Here is an 18,682-nt window from a genome sequence, read left to right on the forward strand (position 1 = left end):
TTTTTACGAGGGAGCCTTGCATATACAATTTCATAAAATAAATCAAAAATCGAATGCAATATAAATCTAACAACACATATTGAACAGACAAACATTAATATACAACTAAAAGGAACACATTCTTCATTGTACAAATCCTCTGTCTGCTTCCTGAACTGCCCAAGGGACACTAACACATCTATTCGAAATGTATTTTGGAGATGTGGAGCAAGACAACTAAACTCTCTAGACACCAAATGAGTCTCCAGAGTTAACCGGCCCTGTGAATGAGTTTGTTAACTTGTCATTTTAAATCTTACCAGTGATGTTAGGTAAGTCGGAAGCTTGTGGAGCAGGGCTTTGTAAACAAAAAAAGTGTAATGATGTGATCTACAGTGCCTTCAGAAGGTATTCACACACCTTGACTTTTTGCACATTTTGTTGTGTTACAACGTGGAATTAAAATTGATTAAATTGCCTTTTTTTTTTTTTACACAAAATTCTCTTTAATGTCAAAGTGGATGAAAAATGATAGCATCTGTAAAAAAAAAATAAAAAATGATAGAAAATAAAACATGAATATATCCTGATTAGATAAGTATTCAACCCCCTGAGTCGATACATTTTGCAGCGATTGCAGCTGTGATGACGTCTTTCTGGGTCAGTTGCTTAGAGCTTGTCACACCTGAGCAACATTTTCCCATTATTGTTTTCAGAAGTCTTCAAACTCTGTCAAATTGGTTGTTGATCATTGCTAGACAGCCATTTTCAGGTCTTGCCACACACCAAAACAGGATGCATGTTTTGGAATATTTTTTATTCTGTACAGACTTCCTTTTCACTAGGTTAGTATTTTTGGAGTAACAACTGATGGATCAACATTGTATTCTCCTTTCACAGCCATTAAACTCTAACTGTTTTAAAGTCACCATTGGTCTCATTGTGAAATCCCTGAGCAGTTTCCTTCCTGTCCGGCAACTAAGTTAGGAAGGACGCCTGTATCTTTGAGTGACTGGGTTTATTGATACACAATCCAAAGTGTAATTCATAACTTCACCATGTTCAAAAGGATATTCAATGACTGCTTTTTTTATTGTGAGGCATTGGAAAATCTCCCTGGTCTTGTGGTTGAATCTGTGTTTGAAATTCACTGCTCGACTGAGGGACCTTACAGATAATTGTATGTGTGGGGTAAAGAGATGAGGTAATCATAAACAAATAGTGTTAAATACTATTATTGCATATAGAGTGGGTCTGTGCACATTATTATGTGACTTGTTAAAGCACATTTTTACTCGTTAACTTATTTAGGCTTTCCATAACCAAGGGGTTGAATACTTATTCCCTCAAGACATTTCAGATTTTCATTTTTAATTAATTTGTAAAAATGTCTAAAAACATAATTCCACTTTGACATTATGGGGTATTGTGTGTAGTAGGCCAGTGACACAAAAAAGTATATAAATTTCATTTTAAATTCACACCAAAATGTGGAAAATGTCAATACTTTCTGAAGTCACTGTAGATTACATTTACAACAGATTGACCAATAACGTTTCTATAAATAGTGAAAAGAACAGGTCCTAGTATCGACCCCTGCGGAGCACCTTTGTGTACTTAAAGAAATGTGGACTTAACCCCACCAACAGTAGGCCACTTTTGGTGATGGTTTGGCATCACAGCTCAGGTCAAGTGTTTGTCATCCCTGGTTTACTGCCCCTCAATCTTTGGACCTTGGGCTGGTTCTTAAAAGAAGAGAAACTGTGCCAGGATGCTCAAAGCTGTGTTGAGTTACAGCAGGTACATACCCATTTCTAGAGAACGTTGAGAAGACTACTCCTTTAGGATGTATTAGACCCTGAGAACTAAACCAAGACTACATATCGATCTGCTGGATAAAACACACAGCATGCTGCTACTGCTTTTCACCCTCTGTAGTCTGTTCAGTTGTGGTAAGTATAATCATTATTTATATCCAAAATGATCTTTCTGTAGAACCTAAATTCATCTAGTTTAATATCAAGTTCACGTTGCTATAATTGACATGGAATGCTTACGCTGACCTACGTATTTATTTAAACAGTGAAGCTAAAACCTTACATTTGGCTCTATGCTTTTTGGATTTGCATTTTGGATTTGAGATCAAATGTTTAATGAGGCAACAGTACAGAATGTCACCTTTTATTTGAGGGTATTTACCTACGAATCTGTTTTTACCGTTTAGAAATGAAAAGCACTTCATGTTTTGAGTGCCCTTCATTTGAAGGTGGCAAAAGTATTTGGACAGATTCACTTATATGTGCTTTAAAGAAATCAAAAGTGTAATATTTTGTCCTATTTTTCTAGCACGCAATGATTACATCAAGCTTGTGACTCAAACTTGTTGGATGTATTTGCTGTTTGTTTTTGGATGTGTTTCAGATTATTTTGTGCCCAATAGAAATTAATGGTAAATAAAGTATTGTGTCATTTTGGAGTCACTTTTATTGTAAATAAGAATATAATATGTTTCTTATCACTTCTACATTAATGTGGATGCTACCATGATTACGGATAATCCTGAATGAATCGTGTGTAATGATGAGTGAGAAAGTTACACAGGTATAAATATCATGCCACCCCAAAAATACTTACCTCCCCTGTTATTGTAATGGTGACAGATTAGCATGTCTTGGGGGTATGATATAAAATGCTAACCTCCCATGTTATTGTAATGGTGAGATGTTAGCATGTATTGGGGGCATGATATAAAATGCTAACCTCCCCTGTTATTGAATTGGTGAGAGGTTAGCATGTCTTGTGGGTATGATATAAAATGCTAACCTCCCCTGTTATTGCATTGGTGAGAGGTTAGCATGTCTTGTGGATATGATATAAAATGCTAACCTTCCCTGTTATTGTATTGGTGAGAGGTTAGCATGTCTTGTGGGTATGATATAAAATGCTAACCTTCCATGTTATTGTAATGGTGAAATGTTAGCATGTCTTGGGTGTATGATATAAAATGCTAACCTTCCCTGTTATTGTAATGGTGAGAGGTTAGCATGTCTTGTGGGTATGATATAAAATGCTAACCTCCCCTGTTATTGTAATGGTGAGAGGTTAGCAGGTCTTGGAGGTATGATATAAAATGCTAACCTCCCCTGTTATTGTAATGGTGAGAGGTTAGCAGGTCTTGGAGGTATGATATAAAATGCTAACCTCCCCTGTTATTGTATTGGTGAGAGGTTAGCATGTCTTGTGGGTATGATATAAAATGCTAACCTCCCCTGTTATTGTATTGGTGAGAGGTTAGCATGTCTTGTGGGTATGATATATAATGCTAACCTTCCCTGTTATTGTATTGGTTAGCATGTCTTGTGGGTACGATCTTTGTGCCTCCGTTACTTTCTCACTCATCATTTATACACGATTCATTCAGGATTATCCGTAATCATGGTAGCATCCACATTAACGTTAAAGTTATTGATGGAAGGAGGTCACGATGCCCTTTCAACCTTGGCACGAAGAGGTTGTGGAATGTTTCCTCATCTAACCCCATAGAAATAAGGATAAAAATAACAACACTAGGAATAGCCATGATAAGTTACGATCAGTTTTACTGGACTGAAGTAATTTATTTTTTCTTCTTGTTGTGTAATTAAGCAATAATGTACAAGGTCGTGCCTAAGAACAGCCCTTAGCTGTGGTATATTGGCCATATACCACAAACCCCTGAGGTTCCTTATTGCTATTATAAACTGGTTACCAACGTAATTAGAGCAGGAAAAATAAATGTTTTGTCATACCTGTGGTATACGGTCTGATATACCACGGCTATCAGCCAATCAACATTCGTGGACCGAACCACCCAGTTTAAAATGTTCCATACATCTTATTGTATTTACTTTGTTATTTTCCCATAAACTGAACTATGATCAGTTAGACCTGCAGCTAAACACTCCTGTGATTGTTGTGTTGTCAGCCTTCAGTCAGTGTGAAGAGGGATGGAGGGCCTATGAGGACAAGTGTTACTACTTCTCTACCAACACAAAGTCCTGGGATGATGCCCGCGCAGACTGTGTGGGACGGGGGAGCCATCTGATGAGCATCCTGGACATTCCTGAGAGGGTGAGCTTCTGGGTTTGAGATGCGTTCTACGGTCGTCTAGTTCACAACTACTGTATATGACTCTCTGTACTGTGACCTCTGCTCTCTCCTGGTAGACATGGGTACGGACTCAGGTTGGTACAGAGATTTTCTGGATCGGTCTGAATGACATTGCTGCTGAGGGAGTGTGGGAGTGGACTGACGGGAGTACCTTCCTCCCCTTCTTAGCGTACGTAGCCACACTGTGATCCTCAATGATCTGACACTACATTGAAACGCATCAGCAAATTATGGTTCCATGAAATGAACCATTTTGGTTGGAGGGTAATCAAGTGCTGTTAACCATTGACTTGTAATCAAGCACAGTAACACTCTATAGTAGCCTTTGTTGTGTGAAGGTTGTTGGTGATTGGTTGACGGGCACCATACTTCCCAGGATGGTTGGGTATCAAGCCATCATTTGACCACATGATTATTAATATTCACCTCTGATTTTCTCATGTGTGCTTGTGCACTCTACACAGATACTGGAAACCAGGGAATCCTGACAACTGGGAGGACAACGAGGATTGTGGGGAGGTGGTCGGGGGAGAGCAAGGACGATGGAATGATGACGTCTGCACTAGCCGGCGGAAGTATATATGCAAGCGCCCCAACCGTAGGTTTAACTGGCCAATCAACATGTGCCGTTGCCTGTTGTCTACAATAATGCTTATGGGACCTAAGAAGGTGAATGATGTGCGTAACACATTTCACTCCTTTCCTCAGCTAATCCTCCAACAATGTGCGACACAGCCAACGGATGGAGCCAGTATGGATCCAACTGCTACAAACTAAATACAGACACCAGGAAGAGCTGGTTGGGAGCCAGACACGACTGTGTTAGAGATGGGGCAGACCTGGTGTCCATCGCATCACCGGAAGAGGAGCAGTACATCACAGGACGACTGGACGATTCCTTCTTTGACATTTGGCTTGGCTACACCACTCTGGTAATCAAAACATACAGTATATGACCCATCCAAAAGCTATCAGACCCAGCGCCAAAATCAATATAGTCAGTACAATCCAGGATGAATTAATGAAAGAAAATATAATCCTTTGACAGATATCATGTCAATGTACATTACCCACTGGGCACACACTGGTTGAATCAATGTTGTTTCAACATCATTTGTCAAGGGACTGTGACGTGGAATCAACGTGGGAAATCCATTGTATTTAAAAAAGTCATCCACGCGTATTGTTCTCATCTAATTTCACCCAGCGTTGTAAACTTTGAAATTAGGGTAAAACTTTAACTTAAATACATTGACTTAACCTGACTAACAGGTTGTTACATCAATCTAATTTCAACATAATCATCGGAACTATGTATACGTTGAAATTGCATTGAAAATTCCATGTAGAATAATTAAATATTGGGTGGTTAAAATTGTTGAATTTAATTACACAGATTTTATTTGACGTTTCAATGTTGATAGTAATGATATGTGTGAATCAATGCCATTGTTTCAACATCATGCCACCAACCTAAATAAAGAGTTTAGGTCTTATATTGAAATATAATGTGAAGTCACAGTAGGAGTCACTGTTCAGGTAGGAGTCATTGGACTGTGGGTTCAACTTTTATTTCAATATACATTATATATCCAACAGTATGTAGACGCCCCTTCAAAATAGTGGATTCTGCTATTTCAGCCACACCCATTGCTGACAGGTGTATAAAATCGAGCATACAGCCATGCAATCTCCATAGACAAACATTAGCCAATAGAATGGCCTTTCTGAAAAGCTAATTGACTTTCAATGTGGAACCTTCATAGGATGCAACCTCTCCAACAAGTCAGTTCGTCAAATTTCTTCCCTGCTAGAGCTGCCCTGGTCAACTGTAAGTGCTGTTTTTGGGAAGTGGAAAAATCAGGCGTACGGTGTAGCTCAGTTGGTAGAGTATGGTGTTTGTAATGCTAGGGTTGTGAGTACGATTCCCACTGTGGGAATCGTACTGTAAGTTGTTCTGGATAACAATGTCTGCTAAATGACTCTAATGTAAATGTCTAGGAGCAACAATTGCTTTCAATGTGGCGCCTTCATAGGATGCCACTGTTCCAACAATAATTTTGTCAAATTTCTGCCCTGCTAGAGTGGTAGGCCACATGAGTGCTGAAGTGTGTAAAAAAATGTCTATCTTTGGTTGCAATACTCACTACTGTGTTCCAAGCTGCCTCTGGATACAATGTCAGCACAAGAACTGTTTGTCGGGAGCTTCATGAAATGGGTTTCCATGGTCAAGCAGCTGCACACAAGCTTAAGATCACCATGTGCAACACCAAGTGTCGGCTGGAGTGGTGTAAAGCTTGCCACCATTGGCTTGCCTAGTTAAATAAAGTTTAAAAATTGGATGCTGGAGCAGTGGAAATGTGTTCTCTTGAGTGATGCTTCACTGTCTGATGGATGAATCTGGCTTTGGCGGATGCCAGGAGAACCCTGAATGCATAGTGCCAACTCTAAAGATATTAATGCCCATGATTTTCGAATTAGATGTTCGACAAGCAGGTGTCCACATACTTTTGATAATGTAGTGTAACTCTTTATTTAGGTTGATGGCATGATGTTGAAACGATGACGTTGATTCAAACAAACCATTTTACTATCAACATTGAAACGAGGTCAAATAACATATGTCTAATGAAATATAAAATTCTACATAATTTCAACAACCCAATATATATAGAATATAGGATGACAAATATGTGTTATGTTTCTATGTGGACTTTTCAACATATACATAGTCCTGATGATTATGTTGAAATTAGATCAATGGAACCTGTTAGTCAGGTTAAGTCTATGTATTTAAGTGTAAGGTTTACCCTAATCAATTGATTACAAAGCTGGTTGAAATGAAATGAGAAGAGTAATGGTTAATTTCTTTTTTTTCCAAATAAAATGTATTATCCACGTTGATCCCTCTTCACAATACATAGACAAATTCAGTTGAAACAACATTGATCCAACCAGTGCGTGCTAGCTACATGTATTCTAAAACTTACCCCTTGGTATAATGAGTTCTCATTTTTGTTTTTTCACAGAAATGCACAACAATATCATGTCAGGTTGAAATTGACAGCACTCAGTTCAGCTGGTCTGATGCTTCTCCTGGGACCTACACCAACTGGGGAACTGATCCTGTGCAGCCAGATCTCAGGTAGGACAGGACACGTGGGGTGACAGATCTATATAATCAACTGTATCACAGTGATTGTGCAGGGTTTATTCTAGCTTCGTAGTGAAAATATGTTTTCTCCGACAGTGAAAAGCAGAACGGGATTTGTGTGGCAGTGATCAAGGAGGCAGGACAGGACTTTGGGAAGTGGAAGTCCCATATATGCCGCCATGAGCGTCCTTACATGTGCAAAAGAGCACTCAACAGTAAGCTCAGATCTTCAGAAAACATTACTGGATAAATAACCATGTGAATTATGTGGTATTAGCTCAAATGACTCTGACATGACATGCGATCTTGATTCAACTTAATACATTGCCAATTATTATATGGTTTGATATGGTCCTATTTAATTCTCTCAAGGCAATTCAATACAAAGCAACAATGTCTACTGAGGCTCCTGAGTGAAAACATGGGCCTTTTTCTAAATTAAATCTGCTCAATACAAAACTAAATAGGGAATAAATATATATTTATTTATAAAGCTAAAAGACCGAATTTCAATATCCATCCTCCGTGAAGACAATCTGTTCCTCTTTTCGTTGTGTATTTCTGAGTCTTGCCATTTACGTCGCCATAGAAACGGCCCCCTCTCAACGCAGATTGATCGCGGTTATATGCAATGAAAGCCAATGATCTGTATGTGAAAAATGACGAAGGTATCAAGTTGATTTTGATTTGTCCAACCAGCGGAAACACCTTCAAATGGTACCACCTCACAACACCAAATATGGAAGAGATACTGTCAAGAGCAGCGCAGTCTAAACTAGCAACGATCACAGCAAATTCATGTTCATATTTCATCAACACTGTCAAGTGCACGCATAATAGCTAAGGGGACAATATTGTAGAGAACAATCTAATGATTAATTCTATGTCATTTATAATAACACAGGGCAAAGAAGACAACGTTTTGACATTGATTTCGTAGCACCCTCTTGAATGGACTGTTTTTTTCTACATTACATTTTTGAGTTAAGATCACTTTGAATCAAAATGCAGATTTTTTTTAAACATTGCTTAAAAAAACGTAAGCCTATGCAACATTAACCAACTAAAAACAGAACTCTAGCAATGAGGTTTGTGCATTAAGCTAATACAGCTAATACATTATCACCGCATATTGAGCTTTGCTTGAATTGCCCTGCCAATGCATTGTTGTTCAGGCCATTTAAAAATATATATATTTTAAAATTTAAGTTAGGCTTTATGATCACCCCGGTAATAGATCCGTTCTTGTATTACTTTTGAAGCACAGCTGAGTGAGTGTAGCCGATGTGAAATGGCTAGCTAGTTAGCGGTGGTGCTCGCTAGTGGCGTTTCAATCGGTGACGTCACTTGCTCTGAGACCTTGAAGTAGTGGTTCCCCTTGCTCTGCAAGGGCCGCGGCTTTTGTGGAGCGATGGGTAACGATGCTTCGAGGGTTACTGTTGATGTGTGCAGAGCGTCCCTGGTTCGCGTGCAGGTTGAGGCGAGGGGACGGATGTAAAGTCTATACTGTTACATGAGCATACATTTAAATCATTTGCTTTTTTATTTTTATGTTACTGTGCTGATGGTGCCTGCATCTGATGGTCAGTCTCAGCGGAGGGAGAGAGTAGCAGACTGAGGGTCAGTCTCAGCAGAGGGAGAGAGTAGCAGACTGATGGTCAGTCTCAGCGGAGGGAGAGAGTAGCAGACTGAGGGTCAGTCTCAGCAGAGGGAGAGAGCAGCAGACTGAGGGTCCGCCTCTCATCATCCCTCTTTTCTACCTTCCCTCCACTGACACCTTCCAGATGATAGCGAAACCTGAGTCGCACCGCATTAATGCACAAATTCATGTTGTCACTCCTATGAACAGAGAGAGTGAAATATTCCTCGATATTAAAAAATACCTAAGCCCCTAATAATAACAACAACGAAAGCCTATAGATACACTTTCCTACTAATTCATTACTGCTGCACTGCTTGTTGTACATTACTGCAGACGCTGCCATCTGAGCCATCCGTTTGGCCAGCGGTAGACCTGTAGTGGACTTGATTTGCTTCCTGGGCCCGCCCGGGTAGGCAGAGTTTGTACCAGTCGAGAGCGATCGACCAGTTGGTGACCACTGCTCTGTACTGTGTTCTATTTTCCTCTGAAAAGCAATTTGCCCTCCCGGTTGGATCAGCTTTAGTGGGAACTGTTACTGGGTGGTCAGCAACACGATGTTCCTGACCAGCTGGCATGAGGCTCAACAGAAGTGTTCAAGTGAGGGGGCTAACCTGGTGACAATTAAGACGTAAGAAACAACACATGATTTACTGAACATAATGATTGATAAGAAAATGAAAGCATTTTCTAATTCGTATCACTTGTTGTTTTAAGTCAAGAGGAGCAATACTTCATCAACACTCATCTGCCAGACCTTAATCAAGGGGAAGTGCCTGATGTCTGGATTGGTGTTGCAGGTATATCAGACGTACAGATTTAACCTCTAGCTTTATTTGGCCAATATCTTATGAGCTTTTCACTGTAATCTGTGACACCCGATTTGGCATTGACAAGCACTGCTGGTTGCATCGTGTAAAGAGAGACTGCAGAATATTTACTAAAAACTCCAATTTTAAATCAATGAAAAGGCCAAGTCTACAATTTCCTGATTTGTGATGTCACTAGATGAGGACCAGGATGGTACATTCAGATGGGTGGACAAAACAGATATTACGTTCTCCAATTGGAAACCTAGCTTTCCCAAGAACACAGTAAACCTCTGGGACTGCGGTCAAATCTACACCGGTAAGGGCATGTGGTCTGTACTACACGTATCACTCAATCAATCAACAAACTCTCTGGATCATAACTCTGGATCATAGACGAAGAAAGGTACAGAACTTTGTTTTATTGTTTTTTGTCTTACAGGAGATTTCTCTGGAAAATGGGAAACAACCAATTGCTTCAAAAACCTGGGATACATTTGTAAAATGGTGGGGGGTCAAAATGTTAAGCCGACCTCTGTTCCAGGTTAGTGGAACAACTGTGTCTGACAACTGGAAGACCTTTGTTTTGTATTCCTGTAAATCATGTCAACGCAAACTAATACGTTCTTTATTCTATCAATATATTGTTTGACATATAACATAATGCTTTACATTGTGTTGGTGTAGATTCTCATTGTGATGCCGGGTATCTTCTCTATGGAGACTACTGCTATCACTTTGAGACTGAAATGGTGAAAAATTGGCTAGATGCAGAGAGTTACTGTGCCAGTCAAAGAGGCCACCTGGCAAGTTTTCATACTCAAGAAGAACTGAGCTTCATAACTGGTGAGTGGTTGACTAAATGTAAAAAAAGATATATTTATAAAATAAAAAATAAAATAAAAAACATCTATATTTTGTACAAATAACAGGTAGTATTTTATTTCTTTAAAATGTTATATTTCATTGGAAATGTTATTTTGCAGCTCATATGCCCGCACCATCCTGGGTTGGTCTTAGTGACAGTAGGACAGAAGGAGTGTGGGTCTGGTCGGATGGGACTCCATCCGTGAGTGACAAATATGCCAAACATTTTTTATGGTATACACATTTGAGAGAGTCTAGCTTAAATTAACATTCAGTTTGGCTTCACTCTCTCTTCCAGGACTTTCTACCATGGGCGCCCAACCAGCCTGATAACTGGCAGGGCAATGAGGATTGTTCCAATATTAGGGGATTCAACCACCATGAAGCAGGGCTACTCAACGATGAGTTCTGCACCTCCACATTGGAATTTGTCTGCAGAAAAGGTCTGATTGGTCCTTTCACCATTTCCCATTGTTGAATGTTCTTTGTAAAACATATACATACAGTGCATTCGGAAAGTATTCAGACCCCTGAACATGTTCCACATTTTGTTTCTTTACAGCCGTATTCTAAAATTGATCAAATTAGTTTTTTTCCTCATCAATCTATACACCATACCCCCCAAAAAGCTAAAACAGATTTTTAGACATTTTTGCGAATGTATTAAAAATTAAAAATTAAATATCATTATTTACATGTATTATAAATATTCAAACCCTTTACTCAGTACTTTGTTGAAGCACCTTTGGCATCGATTACATCCTTGAGTCTTCTTGGGTATGATGCTACAAGAGTGGCACACCTGTGTTTGGGGAGTTTCACCCATTCTTCTCTGCAGATCCTCTCAAGCTCTTTCAGGTTGGATGGGGAGCGTTGCTGCACAGCTACTTCCAGGTCTCTCCAGAGATGTTCGATTGGGTTCAAGTCCGGGCTCTGGCTAGGCCACTCAAGGACATTCAGAGACTTGTCCCGAAGCCACTCCTGTGTTTTCTTGATTGTGTGCTTAGGGTTTTTGTCCTGTTGCAAGGTGAACCTTTGCCCTGATCACTCTGGAGCAGGTTTTCATCAAGGAACTCTCTGTACTTTGCTCCGTTCATCTTTGCCTCGATCCTGACTAGTCTCCCAGTTCATTCTGCTGAAAAACATCCCCACAGCATGATGCTGCCACCTCCATGCTTCACCGTAGGGATGGTGCCAGGTTTTCTCCAGACGTGACACTTGGCATTCAGGCAAAATTGTTCAATCTTAGTTTCATCACACCAGAGAATCTTGTTTCTCATGGTCTGAGAATCTTTAGGGGCCTATTGGCAAACTCCAAGCGGGCTGTCATTTGCCTTTAACTGAGGAGCTGCTGCCGTCTGGCCACTCTACCATAAAGGCCTGATTTTTGGAGTGCTGCAGAGATGGTTGTCCTTCTGGAAGGTTCTTTCATCTCCACAGAGTAATTCTAGAGTTCTGTCAGAGTGACCATCAGGTTCTTGGTCACCTTCCTGACCAAGGCCCTTCTCCCGCGTTTGCTCAGTTTGGCCGGACGGTCAGCTCTTGGAAGAGTCTTGGTGGTTCCAAACTTCTTCCATTTAACAATGATGGAGGCCACTGTGTTCTTGGGGACCTTCAATGCTGCATAAATGTTTTGGTGCCCTTCCCCAGTAGCTTGCTGAGGAGTTTTTTAAATGTAATCAATTTTAGGTCTGTAAGGTAACAAAATTTGGAAAAAGTCAAGGGGTCTGAATACTTTCCGAAGTTTCTGTATATTGGCTCAATATTCAAAATAAATGCCTGTTGACCACAGAATGTTCATCACTCAACTGTCTTTCTAACCCTCAGCAAAAGGTCAAGGACCCCCACCCATACCTCCCACATCGGGGCCAGGTAAAAGTAGTAGCTTCTCTCCTAAGTTTACCATTCTTTGCAACCCCAAAACCTCTCACTTGCAATTTCCAACAAGAAATCAGTTTGACCGTTGGCCATTTTAACCACACACAATTATATTTGTGCAGTTTAAAATGCAAAACAAACAGTTTTATTTTTTTCAGAGTGTGTTGTAAGCCCTACCCTATTCCAAAAGATATCATCCGATTTTTCCTGCAGATTGGAATGAGAAGTGTGGCTCTTGGATGTCAGACCCGTTCAATGACTACTGCTACCTGTTTAACTACCTGTCCATGAGGAAATGGGCTGATGCACGTGCTGACTGTGTAAACCAGAAAGGGGACCTTCTCAGCATCACCGAGCCCTTTGAGCAAGCCTTCATTCAATGTACAGATGGTTTTTATTTTTGTATTATTTTTATTTGACCTTTATTTAACTAGGCAAGTCAGTTAAGAACAAGTTCTTATTTTCAATAACGGCCTAGGAACAGTGGGTTAAGTGCTATTAAGCTTCTCAGTAAAAAAAAAAAAAAAAAGGTACTACAACAATATTGTTTATTCACAATGGCAATTCAAATGAATAGTACTCTGATGTGTTGTGTTCATGAACAGCTAAGGTCCAGCTGATTCCTACGGGCGTCTCCGTGTGGATGGGGGGACATGACTCCATCACAGAGGGGGGATGGGAGTGGACTGATGGCTCTCCTTTCAGATACATCCACTGGAATGCAGGTAATAGTCCTGATGCTTTCGGATACCTCAAATCAATTAAAATTGTATTTATCACATGCGCCCGAATTACAGTGGAATGCTTATTCACAATCACTTAACCAACAATGCAGTTTTAAGAAAATAGAGTTCAGAAAATATTTACTAAATAAACTAGTTTAAAAAAGCAAGACAATAAAATAACAATAATGAGGCTATATACAGGGGGTACCAGGTAGTAACATGGCTATATACAGGGGGTACCAGGTAGTAACATGGCTATATACAGGGGGTACCAGGTAGTAACATGGCTATATACAGGGGGTACCAGGTAGTAACATGGCTATATACAGGGGGTACCAGGTATTAACATGGCTATATACAGGGGGTACCAGGTATTAACATGGCTATATTCAGGGGGTACCAGGTAGTAACATGGCTATATACAGGGGGTACCAGGTATTAACATGGCTATATACAGGGGGTACCAGGTATTAACATGGCTATATACAGGGGGTACCAGGTATTAACATGGCTATATACAGGGGGTACCAGGTATTAACATGGCTATATACAGGGGGTACCAGGTATTAACATGGCTATATACAGGGGGTACCAGGTAGTAACATGGCTATATACAGGGGGTACCAGGTATTAACATGGCTATATACAGGGGGTACCAGGTAGGAACATGGCTATATACAGGGGGTACCAGGTATTAACATGGCTATATACAGGAAGTACCAGGTAGTAACATGGCTATATACAGGGGGTACCAGGTAGTAACATGGCTATATACAGGGGGTACCAGGTAGTAACATGGCTATATACAGGGGGTACCAGGTAGTAACATGGCTATATACAGGGGGTACCAGGTAGTAACATGGCTATATACAGGGGGTACCAGGTAGTAACATGGCTATATACAGGGGGTACCAGGTAGTAACATGGCTATATACAGGGGGTACCAGGTAGTAACATGGCTATATACAGGGGGTACCAGGTAGTGACATGGCTATATACAGGGGGTACCAGGTAGTAACATGGCTATATACAGGGGGTACCAGGTAGTAACATGGCTATATACAGGGGGTACCAGGTAGTAACATGGCTATATACAGGGGGTACCAGGTATTAACATGGCTATATACAGGGGGTACCAGGTAGTAACATGGCTATATACAGGGGGTACCAGGTAGTAACATGGCTATATACAGGGGGTACCAGGTAGTAACATGGCTATATACAGGGGGTACCAGTACCGAGTCAATGTGCCGGGTACCAGGTAGTAACATGGCTATATACAGGGGGTACCAGGTATTAACATGGCTATATACAGGGGGTACCACGTAGTAACATGGCTATATACAGGGGGTACCAGTACCGAGTCAATGTGCCGGGTACCAGGTATTAACATGGCTATATACAGGGGGTACCAGGTATTAACATGGCTATATACAGGGGGTACCAGGTAGTAACATGGCTATATACAGGGGGTACCAGGTATTAACATGGCTATATACAGGGGGTACCAGGTAGTAACATGGCTATATACAGGGGGTACCAGTACCGAGACAATGTGCGGGGATACCAGGTAGTAACATGGCTATATACAGGGGGTACCAGTACCGAGACAATGTGCGGGGATACCAGGTAGTAACATGGCTATATACAGGGGGTACCAGTACCGAGACAATGTGCGGGGATACCAGGTAGTAACATGGCTATATACAGGGGGTACCAGGTATTAACATGGCTATATACAGGGGGTACCAGGTAGTAACATGGCTATATACAGGGGGTACCAGGTAGTAACATGGCTATATACAGGGGGTACCAGTACCGAGACAATGTGCGGGGATACCAGGTAGTAACATGGCTATATACAGGGGGTACCAGTACCGAGACAATGTGCGGGGATACCAGGTAGTAACATGGCTATATACAGGGGGTACCAGTACCGAGACAATGTGCGGGGATACCAGGTAGTAACATGGCTATATACAGGGGGTACCAGGTATTAACATGGCTATATACAGGGGGTACCAGGTATTAACATGGCTATATACAGGGGGTACCAGGTATTAACATGGCTATATACAGGAAGTACCAGGTATTAACATGGCTATATACAGGCTATGGCTATGTACCAGGTATTAACATGGCTATATACAGGGGGTACCAGGTATTAACATGGCTATATACAGGGGGTACCAGGTATTAACATGGCTATATACAGGAAGTACCAGGTAGTAACATGGCTATATACAGGGGGTACCAGTACCGAGTCAATGATCAGGGATACCAGGTAGTAACATGGCTATATACAGGGGGTACCAGTACCGAGTCAATGAGCGGGGATACCAGGTAGTAACATGGCTATATACAGGGGGTACCAGTACCGAGTCAATGAGCGGGGATACCAGGCTATATACAGGAGGTACCAGGTATTAACATGGCTATATACAGGGGGTACCAGGTATTAACATGGCTATATACAGGAAGTACCAGGTAGTAACATGGCTATATACAGGAAGTACCAGGTAGTAACATGGCTATATACAGGGGGTACCAGGTAGTAACATGGCTATATACAGGCTATGGCTATGTACCAGGTATTATTAACATGGCTATATACAGGGGGTACCAGGTAGTAACATGGCTATATACAGGGGGTACCAGGTATTAACATGGCTATATACAGGAAGTACCAGGTAGTAACATGGCTATATACAGGAAGTACCAGGTAGTAACATGGCTATATACAGGGGGTACCAGGTATTAACATGGCTATATACAGGGGGTACCAGGTATTAACATGGCTATATACAGGGGGTACCAGGTATTAACATGGCTATATACAGGGGGTACCAGGTAGTAACATGGCTATATACAGGGGGTACCAGGTATTAACATGGCTATATACAGGGGGTACCAGGTATTAACATGGCTATATACAGGGGGTACCAGGTATTAACATGGCTATATACAGGAAGTACCAGGTAGTAACATGGCTATATACAGGGGGTACCAGTACCGAGTCAATGTGCGGGGGTACCAGGTAGTAACATGGCTATATACAGGGGGTACCAGGTTTTAACATGGCTATATACAGGGGGTACCAGGTATTAACATGGCTATATGCAGGGGGTATCAGGTAGTAACATGGCTATATACAGGGGGTACCAGGTATTAACATGGCTATATACAGGGGGTACAAGGTATTAACATGGCTATATACAGGGGGTACCAGGTAGTAACATGGCTATATACAGGGGGTACCAGGTATTAACATGGCTATATACATGGGGTACCAGGTATTAACATGGCTATATACAGGGAGTACCAGTACCGAGTCAATGAGCGGGGGTACCAGGTAGTAACATTTCTATATACAGGGGGTACCAGTACCGAGTCAATGTGCAGAGGTACCAGGTATTAACATGGCTATATACAGGGGATACCAGGTATTAACATGGCTATATACAGGGAGTACCAGTACCGAGTCAATGTGCGGGGTACCAGGTAGTAACATGGCTACAGTGCCTTGCGAAAGTATTCGGCCCCCTTGAACTTTGCGACCTTTTGCCACATTTCAGGCTTCAAACATAAAGATATAAAACTGTATTTTTTTGTGAAGAATCAACAACAAGTGGGACACAATCATGAAGTGGAACGACATTTATTGGATATTTCAAACTTTTTTAACAAATCAAAAACTGAAAAATTGGGCGTGCAAAATTATTCAGCCCCCTTAAGTTAATACTTTGTAGCGCCACCTTTTGCTGCGATTACAGCTGTAAGTCGCTTGGGGTATGTCTCTATCAGTTTTGCACATCGAGAGACTGACATTTTTTCCCATTCCTCCTTGCAAAACAGCTCGAGCTCAGTGAGGTTGGATGGAGAGCATTTGTGAACAGCAGTTTTCAGTTCTTTCCACAGATTCGACTGGATTCAGGTCTGGACTTTGACTTGGCCATTCTAACACCTGGATATGTTTATTTTTGAACCATTCCATTGTAGATTTTGCTTTATGTTTTGGATCATTGTCTTGTTGGAAGACAAATCTCCGTCCCAGTCTCAGGTCTTTTGCAGACTCCATCAGGTTTTCTTCCAGAATGGTCCTGTATTTGGCTCCATCCATCTTCCCATCAATTTTAACCATCTTCCCTGTCCCTGCTGAAGAAAAGCAGGCCCAAACCATGATGCTGCCACCACCATGTTTGACAGTGGGGATGGTGTGTTCAGCTGTGTTGCTTTTACGCCAAACATAACGTTTTGCATTGTTGCCAAAAAGTTCAATTTTGGTTTCATCTGACCAGAGCACCTTCTTCCACATGTTTGGTGTGTCTCCCAGGTGGCTTGTGGCAAACTTTAAACGACACTTTTTATGGATATCTTTAAGAAATGGCTTTCTTCTTGCCACTTCCATAAAGGCCAGATTTGTGCAATATACGCCTGATTGTTGTCCTATGGACAGAGTCTCCCACCTCAGCTGTAGATCTCTGCAGTTCATCCAGAGTGATCATTGGCCTCTTGGCTGCATCTCTGATCAGTCTTCTCCTTGTATGAGCTGAAAGTTTAGAGGGACGGCCAGGTCTTGGTAGATTTGCAGTGGTCTGATACTCCTTCCATTTCAATATTATCACTTGCACAGTGCTCCTTGGGATGTTTAAAGCTTGGGAAATCTTTTTGTATCCAAATCCGGCTTTAAACTTCTTCACAACAGTATCTCGGACCTGCCTGGTGTGTTCCTTGTTCTTCATGATGCTCTCTGCGCTTTTAACGGACCTCTGAGACTATCACAGTGCAGGTGCATTTATACGGAGACTTGATTGCACACAGGTGGATTGTATTTATCATCATTAGTCATTTAGGTCAACATTGGATCATTCAGAGATCCTCACTGAACTTCAGGAGAGAGTTTGCTGCACTGAAAGTAAAGGGGCTGAATAATTTTGCACGCCCAATTTTTCAGTTTTTGATTTGTTAAAAAAGTTTGAAATATCCAATAAATGTCGTTCCACTTCATGATTGTGTCCCACTTGTTGTTGATTCTTCACAAAAAAGTAGGCAGGGGTAAAGTGTCTATGCATAGATAATAGATAATAAACAGTGAATAACAGCAGCGTAAAAACAAATGGGGGGGGGGGGGGGATCAATGCAAATATTCCGGCTAGCCGTTTGATTAGCTGTTAAGCAGTCTTATGACTTATCCACTGGAACGCAGGTAATGCTTCTTTTTTTGTATAGTTTTGTTGCATGTATTTTAGAGTGGGGACTCCCCCGAGTTGCGAGGTGGTACAAAAACCAAGCATCACATTTCTCTACCTCCTCTTTGCCTCACTCAGGCAACCCAGACAACTATGGAGGAGAGGATTGCCTTTCCATGCTTATCAACACCGGCTACTGGAACGATGACAACTGTGATTACAATAGAGGATACATATGCAAGCGCAGAGGTAACCTGGTCCTGTACAGATGGTTGTGTTTTTGAACCTTTTCA

The 18,682-nt window shown here is 41.2% G+C and overlaps 1 protein-coding gene across 1 annotated transcript in view; it reads left to right on the forward strand.

Annotated features, from left to right (window-relative positions):
* The first annotated feature begins 304 nt into the window (after nucleotides 1-304).
* Nucleotides 305-18,682, forward strand: part of LOC139421820 (uncharacterized) — a 42,429-nt gene continuing 24,051 nt past the window's right edge. The window contains exons 1-18 of the mRNA XM_071172941.1: nucleotides 305-311; nucleotides 3,944-4,089; nucleotides 4,185-4,297; nucleotides 4,593-4,726; nucleotides 4,837-5,060; nucleotides 7,158-7,256; nucleotides 7,386-7,497; nucleotides 9,417-9,552; nucleotides 9,639-9,721; nucleotides 9,930-10,049; nucleotides 10,173-10,274; nucleotides 10,418-10,576; nucleotides 10,717-10,799; nucleotides 10,896-11,040; nucleotides 12,425-12,469; nucleotides 12,689-12,856; nucleotides 13,081-13,200; nucleotides 18,528-18,638. Of these exons, the coding sequence (XP_071029042.1) occupies nucleotides 305-311; nucleotides 3,944-4,089; nucleotides 4,185-4,297; nucleotides 4,593-4,726; nucleotides 4,837-5,060; nucleotides 7,158-7,256; nucleotides 7,386-7,497; nucleotides 9,417-9,552; nucleotides 9,639-9,721; nucleotides 9,930-10,049; nucleotides 10,173-10,274; nucleotides 10,418-10,576; nucleotides 10,717-10,799; nucleotides 10,896-11,040; nucleotides 12,425-12,469; nucleotides 12,689-12,856; nucleotides 13,081-13,200; nucleotides 18,528-18,638 (2,107 nt within the window). The remainder of the gene's footprint in view (nucleotides 312-3,943; nucleotides 4,090-4,184; nucleotides 4,298-4,592; nucleotides 4,727-4,836; nucleotides 5,061-7,157; nucleotides 7,257-7,385; nucleotides 7,498-9,416; nucleotides 9,553-9,638; nucleotides 9,722-9,929; nucleotides 10,050-10,172; nucleotides 10,275-10,417; nucleotides 10,577-10,716; nucleotides 10,800-10,895; nucleotides 11,041-12,424; nucleotides 12,470-12,688; nucleotides 12,857-13,080; nucleotides 13,201-18,527; nucleotides 18,639-18,682) is intronic.

Source organism: Oncorhynchus clarkii, chromosome 12 (assembly GCF_045791955.1).
Source record: "Oncorhynchus clarkii lewisi isolate Uvic-CL-2024 chromosome 12, UVic_Ocla_1.0, whole genome shotgun sequence".
NCBI classification, from domain to species: domain Eukaryota; kingdom Metazoa; phylum Chordata; class Actinopteri; order Salmoniformes; family Salmonidae; genus Oncorhynchus; species Oncorhynchus clarkii.